General features: G+C 34.5%; 1 protein-coding gene across 1 annotated transcript in view; it reads left to right on the top strand.

Annotated features, from left to right (window-relative positions):
• The first annotated feature begins 560 nt into the window (after positions 1-560).
• The window catches only part of LOC106471161, a 34246-nt gene continuing 19816 nt past the window's right edge, over positions 561-14990 (top strand). Inside the window, exon 1 of the mRNA XM_022399776.1 lies at positions 561-1642. Within this exon, the coding sequence (XP_022255484.1) occupies positions 1359-1642 (284 nt within the window). The 5' untranslated portion in view covers positions 561-1358. The remainder of the gene's footprint in view (positions 1643-14990) is intronic.

Here is a 14990-nt window from a genome sequence, read left to right as displayed (position 1 = left end):
GCAAAGGACATTTATCATACGTCTTTAGCACAATTTTTGGACCTTTATTTTCTTTATTTAATTCTTCTATGCCTTAGGTCCGTGTGTTACAGGTGTATATTGTTTGTAACCGAAGGCTTGTACTGGCATCCTTCACATCACGCCAGGTTCAGTTTGACTATATTTTTTTTACACAACTTAAGTAAAACTACTATTTCAAATATATATGTTCCGTTGAAATAAAATAATTAGCTTTAAACTGTTCAGATAAAAGTTACTTTTAATATAATATAATATAATAATATATGTTAGTATACATAACAACACCATGCTGATATTTGTTTTAATTTTTTCAATATCTATTACGTAAGCAAACTAGTTACCGTGCTTGATATTAATTATTTATGTATCTATGCGCTAAATGTCATTCTTAGTGATGACTTTTACAGAAAATAATAAATGTGAATTTATTGGCCCCTTCATTTAAATTCACTATTTTGTTGTAATGGCCCCTATCGAACAAGTCGACTCTGCCCTCTCACTGAGATTAGCACGAAAGCGGCGCGTTGCCTCGACTACGAACCCAGATAACGAAAGCGACTGGATCGTCTGCAACTGTAGAGAGGTGTAGTAGAACGTTGACTGAGCGAAAGAAGGACTCGTGACTTGCCAGATCGAATGTTTGGTACTTTTGCATTTCTTGTTTTAAGCAGATATTACTAGGGGCAAATATTACCATTGCCCTAATTTCTCCGACACATTGTATGCCGATTCCCCATTTCTGGTTCACTGACATTATGGGTGCCAACAGTTTTTTGAACATTTAGACTATTCACTGTTTATTAATGAGTTTCACTTCGTCGTCGAAACACAGACTTTTAGATATTACTGCTTGCAGGGACGAAATAGCCCTTATTATCGAAGAAATTTCTACGAAGGGAAGTTGTCACTTTTACCAATATTATTGTATAAGTTTCTGTTTTAATAACTTTGACTTTATTTACTCGGCCTAGCTTACGTTTTTCTTTAGTGCCATATACGAATCGTAAGGTATAAAAATGCTATATATTGTTTAAATTTTTAAAAAATGTGAAAGTTTTAAAATTCGAGAGATTTAAAAATATAAACAATTGGTAACAAACTTTAAACCACACGCATAATATATTTTATTCTGGATTTTCATTTTAGTTTAAAAAGGCGTAGTTATATTTTTCATGCCTTTGGTAATACTATCAATCTTTGGATAACTGGTTCTATGCGTGAGAAAATAAAAGACAGAAATATATAATATATATTCAACGGATAAACAGGAAAAAGTCTGCTATTACTAGCAATATTTTTTTACCAGTGTCTCGTTACTTAACATTAAGTGATAACTGATGACACCGTACGTTGTCGATGAAGATAAAAACAACTCTACTCCAGCAAAACCCAAATCCATCATGGTCCATAATTTGATGAATGGAGAAACAGCCCAACCAGAAAATGAATCTAAGCCTAATGGCGAAACGAACGGCATATCCGTAGATGCGGTTCCAGAAATGAGGTTCAGCGGAGGAGGTACGCCTGTTACCCCATCTAAAGGAATCATCAATGGTCGAGCGGTAGGAGCCCAAACCTTGTTAACTAATGGCAAAACAAATGAAGGAAGAGTGTTAAAAAGGTAAGAGTGGCATAAATTACATTAAAAAATATGTGTACGTGAAGAATAAACTTACGTTGAGCGAACTAAAAAAACAACTGTCTTGTTCTGGAGTTTATGGTTGTTTCTTCATAGTATAATATTTCCGTAAAAGTTAATTTTTTTATTGAGAAATCCTGAGTGGGGAAATTTAGACTATTGCCTGGTTGTGTTACTATGTTATTGTGATAATAACGATGAAAGATATAAAACCTAATTTAATTATGTAATAAGAAGATGAAGGAAATTGTATTAAATATTAAAGACAAGTCATTTTCGAAGTCGAACAATGAAAGTTACGGTTTACATAATTAGGAACCGATAAGCCTAAAATGTGTAATAAATAAACACCTGCAGCTTACGTGATTTTTACCTAAAGTTTTAGGCCTAACGTAATGTTTCGGCTGTTTTATGCTTAATAGTAATCGCTAATAAATTTAATAATAGTTATCCGTTATATTTGTGACAACGCATTTAAAGTTATTTTGAACAGTGTATACAAAGCTTTTCATTTCATAAATTTTGAGTAAGTCACAGTAATTAAAGATTAGTACTTGTAATAAAAAAATCACGTAAACTGTATTTGTCTTTCTTTCTTTCTTTCTTACCTTCCGCTTAGCATTTGAGATCTGTCTTTTGTTTCCACAAGTCACTGCCCAAGAGGCCCTTCGTATAACAGCAGAACTTGCCACTCGGGATGGACGATCGGAAACAAAAGATGACCTGAAACGCTATTTATATATGTAGTATAACACTTTTAAAAGTCACGGTTTTAAATACCGATTGCTGTCGAAGCATTATAAGCTAACATTTATTTCTCTACGCTTCAATGTAAGTAAAGTTGTGGTAAAGAAGAAAAAAAAACAACAATTATGCGCGGTGTACGTGATTTTAAAAATAAATTTTAGGTCTGTTAGTTTCTAATTCTCGTTGAGTTTGTTAAGTTTGATCATTTTGATTTGTAACTTTATGGTAATTTTTCGGAAAGTTAATTGGATTATTAGAAACATCATTGATTTTTTACATCCCTTGTTGGCCTTGACCATCATCCAAAACATCTTCCATAATAGAAACTAGAAAAAAAATATCCGAAGGAACAAAACAATGGCATAGTCGAATTCACCAACAACGTATACCACTCGTAGTTGGTAATAAATTCCAGTTTTTATAACCACTTTAGTAGTTCAAAAACATTGAGCAATACACGCAGTGTTAAAATCCTTCAGGCCTACATTCGTACAGAAGGGATTTTTTCTCTATTATTAACAAAGCAACGGACGACAGTACAGATTTGTCGTTAGGTCGATATTGCGGTTAAGTTTATTTTCTTCTGGATGTTTGGAACAATTGAGACTATATTTAATAAAATATTCAACATTAATGTTCAACAGCCCTTTCTCTTATCTTTTACTAAATCAAGTTTTCTTTAATATCAAAAGTGTTTCCTTCGCGATTCGCGACAGTTGAAGGAGGCAGCGAGCCGGTCCCTGATGTCGAAGTTTGTTTGTTTGTAATTAAGCACAAAGCTACACAATGGGCTATCTGTGCTCTGCTCACCACGGGTATCGAAACCCGGATTCTAGAGTTGTAAGTCCGCAGACATATCGCTGTGCCACTGGGGGGCACCCTCGGTGTCGAAACGTTGAGTAAAGAATTGGTTGATAGTTAAGGTAAATAATATCAAACAAAACAATTATATTCAGGTATAAAATTGGGCCTTATTCGAAGAGGAATATAAAAACGTACATTTTGGATAATGAAGACAGAGTTTTGTCTAATAGTCTGACCTAGTTTTTGTCGATAGTTAGGCTTGGCTGCGGATCGTTCATTCAAGCATGCTATTAGTTGAGATAATATGATGTCGTTTGATGTTTATTTCAGGGTTAATTACCGGTTATTTGACAAACAGATTACCCTAGCATTAGCACGGAACTGTAGTGTCAGGAAACATGTGTTATCAGTTGTTGTTTGTACGATTTTTCTTGCTTAAGAGCGATAAACAAAAAATATTAATTGTGTCTGCGGCATTCTTACATCAGAGGTAACTGTTACATTTGTAGCTTGTGAAAAAAAAACAAAATATTCATAATAATCTTGTTTCCGGTTTTGTGTGATAAACGTGTTTGGCATGTTCTGTCTTTCAAACAGTCCTTATCTACACTTTAACGAATGCCTGATGGAACGGAAATGATTTAATTCAAGGTTCGATTTCTGAAATTACGTAAGTCAATGTTTACATTTCCGTCGGTTTGTAATAATCTTACATATAGATATAATATATTAATGGTTTTCCTTCTTCAAGTTTTTACCATTAGTGTCAGAAATATTGTGTGTCTGTCCATTCACACTATTGTAGGACTTGATCCTGTGTGTCTATCCGTTCACATCATGGGAGGACCTGTTTCTGTTTGTCCATCTGTTCACATCGTGATAGAACCCGAATCTGTTTGTCCTTCCGTTCACAGGTTTGCGACCGGTATTTCATAATCACAAACTGATTCTGTATTTTTTTTTTGGAGACTGTTATCCCCAGGATAGGTATATATTGATACCAACGTCAAACGCAAGGTAACTGAATTTACTTTGACGTTCCAAGTGTAATCTTACATGTCGAAACAAGTTTACAACATAATGAAACATAAGACGAAGAGAGAGAGAGGCTTTTACTATTTATTATTTTGTATGTGCCATAAAACATTATTTTATTCAGATCACAATCCCATACCCATAGAAAGTACTACTGTTACTACAAGTTTATAAGTAAACCACAGAGTAATCTAGATCCTGTCCAACTGGCTTGGTCCACATTACGTCATAGCTAACTATGTAAAAACGTGTTCTAAATTTAGTAAATGATTCAAAGTGTAAGTGACGTAATGCTATACCTTGAACTTCGTTTCAGTTCGCAGTTTTACAAGTCAATGCATTATTCGTATTATTTTTAACTATAAGAACATTTAAGTATTTGGTTCTGTTTCCATATAACTTGTATTATTGTAATGCTGAAAACATATCAAAGACATTAAAGATAAAAACAAAACATTTCGACATTAAAAATGAACAGTATTTAATCCTCTCGTTATTTTTCATTCGTGGGGTTTATTTGCTTTCCAGATGTCAGTTTATAGCCAGCCATTTAACTGATTTTTATTTATTGAAACTTAACGATTCACACTTACGTTGTAACAACACTACACTATGGGTAGGTACAGAATAAGTTGTGATATGGTCATCTACCTCACATACGGGTATGTATGGTGTGGTCCTACACTACACTAAAGGTACGTACAGAGTAGGCTATGATGTGGTCCTACACTACACCTAGGTTACATACAGATTTAACAGTAATCCTGTCTTAATCATTCATGGTTAGTTTTACTAGATGTAACATTATATAACAATATGTTTAGTGTTATTAGGTGTTGTAACTTTATATAACAATATGGTTAGTGTTATTAGGTGTTGTAACATTATATAACATTTTTAGTTGAGAAAACTAAAAACATTGAAATCGTAAGTCCGTTATTACTTAAAGCCTTCTACAACCTCATTAAGCATTAAAAGTATCGTTTTTGTGCGTACTAGTGATAACCTGCATAACGTACACGTCGCATTTCATCTCTCATATGCCCAATTCAGGTTGTTTTTGAGTAGAAGCTTCTAATTTTAGGATTGTATTCAGTCTACTACAGGTGGCGCTAGTACCTTCGCAAGAAGAGAGTTTAAAGGAACAAAAGCTAGAAAATTTGAAGGGGGTAAAGTCTAGTAGCTTATATGTTAAATTGTTGTAATATTTATAAACAATACGTTTGCGTTTGTCTGTTCGGACCTTTTCTCGCTAATTTCTCGATCAAACACTACAAATATCATATCGTTAGAAAAGTCTATCTGTGTAGTCAAGATTACATATTGACTTTTCAATTTAGAATCACCTTACCTGTTTTTTGCTTCGTTAAACTTTTCAATCCAACGCGCATATTGTTGTCATCACGTGACGACTGCCTACAATTTCAACTTTAGTTTTTATAATTGCAAAGTATTTCACACAAACAACAATAACCCGCGTGTAATTTCCTTAAAAAAAATTAACATTACATTTCTCGACTTATTTAGGCCTAAAATACGCATGCGCAGTTCGTTCGAAACCATATGCTTATCACTTTGTGAACACACATTCAGACGTTTCTGTATATTCAGCTACGTTTGCCTCCATTACTACTTTAGCTTCAGTTCGTTTCACAGACTGCTATCAACACATTGTAGCTACATTTTTCTTTAGTACAGGTTTTATTCTTATGTTTTAGTGAGTTTCTTTGTTTCAACTGGTAAAACCGTGTCATACACTGAACGTTCATAACTGTTTCATACTCAGTATACTATCATAAATACCAATACTTTATTGTTTATTTTACCTATAGTTTTAATAAATAAAGTTACGTACGCGTAGTTTTATTAAAAAATTTTATACGTCTACGTGATTTGTTTGTCTGACCGCGTAACAATTTCTTCAAATAGATCAGGATTTATTGATCTAACACATAATGCTTGCTAGAAAGCATAGCTTAAATAGCGTGATAGAATAGAGAAAGTTGAAGCGAAGGGCATGAAAACCATCGAGGTTCGAACCATAAAACAATGATTTTTTTTTTTCACTGATTTTGCGAATTATCATTGGCTGAAATTCGACGACCTCGTGATTATATATTAAGTTTCCTATTCTCTATTTATTAGTTTGATTTCTGATGTTAAAGAAATCACCTGAATATTTTATGCGTTTAATTCGTACGCAGAAGTGTTGAAACACATAGCTCGGCCAACGAGGTTAGCCATCTGTTTTGTTTCATGACGTCACAAATACATTGCAGTGCCACGTGTGCGTGTAATCGTTCACATGCGCGTGCGTCATGTGATTTGGCTCACACCTGTTTCCCATGGAATTTACGGCACGCGAAAGTAAATGTTATATCAGTAGTGTTGTATGTTGCTTTATAGAAGTTTCAGTTGTTTTATCTAACCACTCTGTTCTCTTGCTAACGAATGATGTCATTTCGACATACTCGTGACGTCATCTCGATATAAAAACAGTAAGAAGATGAGGACACTTTATTCTGGAAATGTAGTTTCATAACGGCTAAAATCTGGAAACCGATCTCCGCGGTGAACACAGCGCAAGATAGCCCATTGTGTAGCTGAAACAAAAACAAACAGAAAATACAACGCAGGAAACATTTAGTCATGGGAAAATGATAACATTATTGTATAAAACAGACTTCGAATAGCATCACTTATAATTTGGGTTAAGAATTTATTGATATTCAGTTTCATCATCTAGACCTATTGAGGAGTGTTTATTACACTTAATAAACATTTTACAACGTTTTATTTTCAATATTTATTTGAAACCACCTCGTGAGAGATTTTCTGGATTGACTAAAAAAGGTTGGAAAGGATTTTTTTTTTCAAACTGCAATATGGATTTTGAACGCCTTCGTTCAAGCATGTATAAACTTCGTAGTAACTGAAATTTTATCGAGAGGTTAAGATTTACATCTCTTTAGTGGTCAGCGAAATGTTATTGAAAAGTTAAGATTCCCATCTCTATGATGGTCAGTGAACTGCCATCAAAAGGTTAAGTCTCCCAGCACCATAGTGGTCAGTGAACTGCCATCAAACGTTTAAGTCTCCCAGCACCCTAGTGGTCAGTGAACGGCTATCAAAAGTTTAAAGATTCCCATAATCCCAGTGGTCAGTGAACGGCTGTTAAAAGGTTAAGTTTCCCAGCATCCTGGTGGTCAGTAAACTGCTATCAAAAGGTTAAGAGTACCATCATTCTGGTGGTCAGTGAATTGCCATCAAAAGGTTAAGTCTCCCAGCACCATAGTGATCAGTGAACAGCTATCTTCGTTGTTGTTTCAGTATGTTAAAGATGGAGCCACCAACACGCTCGATACTCATCTTTGTACACCTGCATGGTGAAAATAAGCTGTTTGGTTGTCATGGCGACGACGTGGGCATGCAGGTGTATCTTAAGGAGAAAAATCCATCTCTTACGTTTATGCTGCAGGTGATCGTGGGAAGGATATAGATTGTTGCCTGCTTCCAGGATATCTAGACACTTCATTTAACAGAAGCAAAAATGATTACACTGTCCAGTTATCGCTGGAAATATTCTCAACTAGTTATTCCTTTTGAAGCTGAGCTCTGACCCCAAAAACGCGCACATCTTAATTAAAGTAAGACTATAGAGAGAGCAAATGGGGAACCTTCTAAAGTTTGGGCGTTTCCGCTTTTTTGTAGGGGGAGGGGTGATACATGGCATATATTACCGCCAGCCTACACCTACTTGTTACCTCCAACTGTCCTGATCACATCACCCCAAGTGACGTAACGTCTAATAAACGTGAGCTATTTCAGAGCTTCCAAGCAGCAGGCATTTTTAACAGTTTAGTATAGTGTACAGGTTATGCAAACAGCGTTTAGTCTGTACGTACTTGTAGTGTGGTGTATGTGGTCACACCAGAGATTAGTCTGTACATATTTGCAGTGTGGTGTATGTGGTCACACCAGAGTTTAGTCTGTACATACTTGTAGTGTGGTGTATGTGGTCACACCAGAGATTAGTCTGTACATACTTGTAGTGTGGTGTATGTGGTCACACCAGAGAATAGTCTGTACATACTTGTAGTATGTTGTACGTGGTCACACCAGAGATTAGTCTGTACGTACTTGTAGTGTGGTGTATGTGGTCACACCAGAGATTAGTCTGTACATACTTGTAGTGTGGTGTATGTGGTCACACCAGAGAATAGTCTGTACATACTTGTAGTGTGGTGTATGTGGTCACACCAGATATTAGTCTGTACATTCATGTAGTGTGGTGTACGTGGTCACACCAGAGATTAGTCTGTACGTACTTGTAGTGTGGTGTATGTGGTCACACCAGATATTAGTCTGTACATTCATGTAGTGTGGTGTACGTGGTTACACCAGAGATTAGTCTGTACATACTAGTAGTGTGGTGTATGTGGTCACACCAGAGATTAGTCTGTACGTACTTGTAGTGTGGTGTATGTGGTCACACCAGATATTAGTCTGTACATTCATGTAGTATGGTGTACGTGGTTACACCAGAGATTAGTCTGTACATACTTGTAGTGTGGTGTATGTGGTCACACCAGATATTAGTCTGTACGTACTTGTAGTGTGGTGTATGTGGTCACACCAGAGATTAATCTGTACGTACTTGTAGTGTGGTGTATGTGGTCACACCAGCGTTTAGTCTGTACATATTTGTAGTATGGTGTATGTGATCACACCAGAGATTAGTCTGTACATACTTGTAGTATGGTGTATGTGATCACACCAGAGATTAGTCTGTACATACTTGTAGTATGGTGTATGTGGTCACACCAGAGATTAGTCTGTACATACTTGTATATTTCCTTGGAAAAGGCTGTGACGTATTCCTCAAGCCATATGTCTAACTAAGATGTCATTCTATTGTTAGATGGTCAGGACTTCACGCTAAGCCGCATATATAGGTGGTAAATATGTCATGCGTGACGTCATCTGCTGCTTAACTCCACTGTATTAGCATATGGAAATCGTTTACGTATATAAAATACTACACGTATCACTCTTCCGTACATAAATACACAGACACGTAAACAGATACACGAAACGCAGAGAGCCCTCGTGTAGCTTTGCGCGAAATTCAAAACCAACAAACAGACACATGACATTATATACAACATTTCTTGTAACAGTACATTTCACGACTGTTTTGGATGTCTAATCGTTCCTTTCCTCGACAATTCAAACAACATTTATAATTAGCAATGGTGATATTCTTATACTTATTTAAAAAGTCCTAAAACAGCCCAAAACTTTCGAATAAAGAACTGCTCGTGAAGTTGAGGGCGCTCTTCAAAAACGCTCGAGGATTGTTTTTTTTTTTTTTAGTAATTTGCAGTATTAGTATCGAAATGATTGGTAGCTGGCTGTATTTAAACTTTGATTAAGAACTTCCAGTTTTACTCTGTATTTCTAATAACGTTAACTTACATAAAGTATAAGTCCCCACAGAATGATTTGTTGTTTTTTCAAGTTAGACAGTATAGAGGTTGAGAGAAAATGAGAAACTTTGATTATAATTTTAATCTTAACTTTAGCTCAGTTTGCGTGTTAGAGGATACTCTCTTATTGACCCCTGTTGGACTTTTCCAATTTTGTCCGTTTGTTTGGAGAAGAGTTTCTATGGAAATAATCGTCCGCTTAATAAATATATTGCACATAATTATAGACGGCGCCAGTGTTGTGGCAGACCGGAGCCGGATGAGAAAAAGTCGAAGATTTTTTTTTTCCTCCACCAAGGATTGAAAATGGTAAAAACAAAAAACAATGTACTGTGTTCTAAAGATGCCTGTTGGTGAAATCTCCCGATTATTTCTAAGCTGTCCATTTTTGTGACAACTGTTAAGATGGTCAAATTTGTTGTTTGTGATAAACATATAACTGTTTGACTCAAAGCTAAAAGTGAATTTGACATCAATTTTTCAGTGGGTTTAGCAGTTAACTGTGTTTTGTTCACTTCTCCTCGTATTAAGGTCAGAAAGCATGATCCTGCACCGTATCCATGAAATAGTTGAGTGACCTCTGTTTTTTAACTTGACCCACTCTGTATGGAAGAATGGAGACACTCTACAATTATAAATAAACTTAATGACTTAACTCAAAAAGTTAGGTCTCATAAAAAATGTTTTTACATTTGTGAAATTAAAATAAAATAACGCACTCTACAGTTGAGGACGTGAACTTATTTTGACACGACAAAAAGTCTGTATACTCACTTTTGAAACCCAGTTACTTACTTCAAAAGAGTAAGTTATAGTTGCATTAAGTACAGTTTTTCCAGTTTCAAAATAAAACAGCATTGCAAATAAATCATGCGGTTTCTTTTCGGTTAAATGTGAAAGCTAAAAAATAGTAACATAATTTTTAAAGTACTAGTTAAAGTGTTGTAATTGTCAAAATGGTTGACTTCACGTTTATGTAACAACAGTAAAAGTTTTCCTTTTAGACGTCATCTTTCTGGTATCTGAAATGTTCTAACTATTTGATGGGCGACTTTTATGATACTAATAATACATGTTTTACGATTATGAGGTTTTTCGCCCGAATAAGCTTCTGTTCATTGTTTGCTAAACAATAAGGCCTTTTGTGTACATACTATTAATATCGTTATAACACTTGTCAGTAGTGAAGCTTCGGCCCACGAGGCTTTTAGGTCTTTCGTATCGTGACCACGTACGCACACGTTTTTAACAAAAAATTTTATGTTGATTCCGACGTGGTGTTGAACTTGGACAACGACGTTCCAGGCCATTGAGCCAATCTAGAGTGTCACAGAACTTTTTATTTGAGACTCGTTTCACTTCCTTTCTTGAATAACAGAGGAAACTTGTTTCAACCTACCTGTGTTCGTAACTCAATAAGATTAGCTAAAATATCAGGTTTGATATACTTGTACGCGACCCCAGCTGTGGAAGGGGGAGTGAGCTCAGAATCTTAATCAACAAACGCTGTTTAAAGTTTCAACAAAAAGAACAACCCGTTCCACTTGATAACAGAATAGGTAAAGAACCTTGTGCCATGTTGTTGTTTAGCAGCAGTAATCCTGGATCGCCATGCTCGGTGTAGTGTAATGAAACAGCAGTAGACTGCGATAGGCTTAAGAGTATGTTGGCTATCTTAACGAAAATCAAGTCCACTTTGAAGAGGAGAATGTTAGGGTTAATAAGAATCCTGTTTGCTAAGACAGAAATGAAAAAAAAATTGTTTTCGAAATTCCTTATCGATACTTTGTTTTAAAGTGTTACATATTCTTTACCTGGACATAAATTTACACATTTAAACTTTAAATCTGTTTTTCAATAAACTTTAACCAAGGCACATTATTGAGAAATTATTCAAGATCTTGTTTTTGTCATCTTACGCCTTTTCATGAAGATGGGAACATTGACAGGGAAATAGATTTGAACGAAGAAGTTTCGTAAAGAGCGCGAACGGTAGTGTGATGTAAAATTACTCATGCTAGAAATTTTCATAAAAGTGACCCGAAAAACGGCGTATATAGATTAAGCTCAGTTGTGACTGAATAGTTATATATATTGGTGTTTGTTAATTCTTGCTTGTGCTACTATATAGGCATGATCCAAATCCCATCCTTATTAGCTTGTTTGCATTGTTTTTGAAAGATGGATATTAGCCATTCCTACATTTACTTCTTTTCTTGACAAGTTCTTTTCTTTACTTGTTATTTTTAATGCAGAGTTTCAATAGACATAGGAGGGTTGTATTTATAACCAAGTTCTATGTACAATGAGTCTCTAACTGTAATATTTATTGTTATCTATTATTGGCTGGTAAGTCCTGTTTCACCCTGTACTTACTAAAAATTACTACTAGTTATTAATAAAAGTGGATACTACGTTTGAAACTATGTCATCTCAGTGAAACTGGTTGACACCATTGTTTTGGTTTTTAGTTACCGTGTAATAAAAGAAAGAACAACAAGAAATTAAAACTTTTTACTATGATATTTTACAGACATTCTCAGAACTTGTGACTCAGTCATTACATAGATATTGGTATAAAAGGAAACACTGTATAAAATTGTAAAGTTATGATCACCTATTGAGGAGATATTTAAAATATCATTTTGATGAACAATCCTAGCCACCCCTTACATACACAGTGCTACCGCCTGCCTCAATGATGACGTATGTATCTAGAAGAGCGACGGACATCAATAAAAGTTATCATATTAGCCGCTGTGGTTTAGTAAAATAAAAACAACTTTAATCAGAGTAAGAGAACGGAAAACTAGAAACGATGGAATTTTCTTAATGGCCAACATTAATATGTATAATTTTTAAATCCACCCACGAGAAATAATAGAGCTCTCAACATTTCTTACCCTGTTTGTTGATATCGTTCCTAAAATTACAGCAAGCAGTCAGCTCTTTAAAGATACATGACGTCATGAGCTGAAATGATCTTGTTCAGTGGATATTAACTCCTTTAATTGTTATATATATATACATGCATAAATACATAAACATGCCTTATATACAGGGTAATATAGATAGTGCAAAAATAATATTGGTACACCAGTGTATTAGATATAATATTCTTTGGTACACCAGTGTATTAGATATAATATTCTTTGGTATAGTAATGTGTTTAATGTAATATTGTAGTGGTATAGTAACGTGTTTAATGTTATATTCTAGTGGTATAGTAACGTGTTTAGTGTAATATTCTGGTGGTATAGTAATGTGTTTATTGTAATATTCTGGTGGTACAGTAACGTGTTTAGTGTAATATTCTGGTGGTATAGTAATGTGTTTAATGTAATATTCTGGTGGTATAGTAACGTGTTTAGTGTAATATTCTGGTGGTATAGTAATGTGTTTAATGTAATATTCCGGTGGTATTATAGTAATGTGTTTAATGTAATATTCCGGTGGTATAGTAACGTGTTTAGTGTAATATTCTGGTGGTATAGTAACGTGTTTAATGTAATATTCTGGTGGTATAGTAATGTGTTTAATGTAATATTCTAGTGGTGTAGTAACGTTTTTAGTGTAATATTCTGGTGGTATAGTAACGTGTTTAGTGTAATATTCTAGTGGTATAGTAACGTTTTAATGTAATATTCTGGTGGTATAGTAATGTGTTTAATGTAATATTCTAGTGGTATACTAACGTTTTTAGTGTAATATTCTGGTGGTATAGTAATATGTTTAGTGTAATATTCAGGTGGTGTAAGTAATGTGTTTAATGTAATATTCTGGTGGTATAGTAATGTGTTTATTGTAATATTCTGGTGGTACAGTAACGTGTTTAGTGTATGTAATATTCTGGTGATATAGTAATGTGTTTAATGTAATATTCTGGTGGTATAGTAAAGTGTTTAATGTAATATTCTGGTGGTATAGTAATGTGTTTAATGTAATATTCTGGTGGTATAGTAATGTGTTTAATGTAATATTCCGGTGGTATAGTAACGTGTTCAGTGTAATATTCTGGTGGTATAGTAATGTGTTTAATGTAAAATTCTAGTGGTATAAGTAATGTGTTTAATGTAATATTCTGGTGGTATAGTAATGTGTTTAATGCAATATTCTGGTGGTATAGTAATGTGTTTAATGTAATATTCTGGTGGTATAGTAATGTGTTTAATGTAATATTCTAGTGGTATAGTAATGTGTTTAGTGTAATATTCTAGTGGTATAATAATGTGTTTAGTGTAATATTCCGGTGGTATAGTAATGTGTTTAATGTAATATTCCGGTGGTGTAAGTAATGTGTTTAATGTAATATGCTGGTGGTATAGTAATGTGTTTAGTGTAATATTCCGGTGGTGTAAGTAATGTGTTTAATGTAATATGCTGGTGGTATAGTAACGTGTTTAATGTAATATTCTGGTGGTATAGTAATGTGTTTAGTGTAATATTCTGGTGGTATAGTAACGTGTTTAATGTAATATTCCGGTGGTATAGTAATGTGTTTAGTGTAAAATGGCTTTCTGTCGTCTTCCACAATATGTGAAATATCGTACTGAATCTCACACAATTCCTAGTTCCTGTTACAACACAAAACAATTAAACAGAAAGAGTAGAATACAGCATGTAAATTTCACCATGACTTAACCATTACTGCCAATATCGTATCGTATTGGGTATTACATATAGTTTGATGACAGTCCAAAATAGCCTCGTACGTTTACACTAGACTTTATCAAAAGATAAGTTTGGAGAACAAAGATATCCTCTGTACTGTAATACCTTGCACGTTCTATTCTTACCTCTGTTCAGTAAGCTTCATTGTTTACGTGTGGTAATAATTTATTATTTTAAAACAGTGTGATTGTTTAGAATCTAAATATGTTGACATTTAAGGTAACCAAACAATTTAAGCTTACATTCTAAGAGAGGGTTTTGAAATATGCTTTTATCACTAAACGCCAATCAATTTTCCCTGTTCTCTGGAACCATCGTAAATAAAACAAAAGTACATATGATCGATACATATCTGGCCATCACAGTGTACATAGATATATTAGAAGTTTTAATATCTACTGGCCGTCGAACAAGACGCGATTACGTTGGATAAGGAAATCAAGATAATCAAACAGGGTTAGGTTGGGAGTGCATACATGAACTGTACAAACAAACCAAGATAATCAAACAGGGTTAGGTTGAGAGTGCATACATGAACTATACAAACAAACCAAGATAATCAAACAGGGTTAGGTTGGGAGTGC

The sequence above is a fragment of the Limulus polyphemus genome, unplaced genomic scaffold (genome assembly GCF_000517525.1).
Source record: "Limulus polyphemus unplaced genomic scaffold, Limulus_polyphemus-2.1.2 Scaffold4448, whole genome shotgun sequence".
NCBI classification, from domain to species: domain Eukaryota; kingdom Metazoa; phylum Arthropoda; class Merostomata; order Xiphosura; family Limulidae; genus Limulus; species Limulus polyphemus.
The sequence above is the reverse complement of the archived record's forward strand: the minus strand, read 5'-3'. Positions and strand labels throughout refer to the sequence as shown.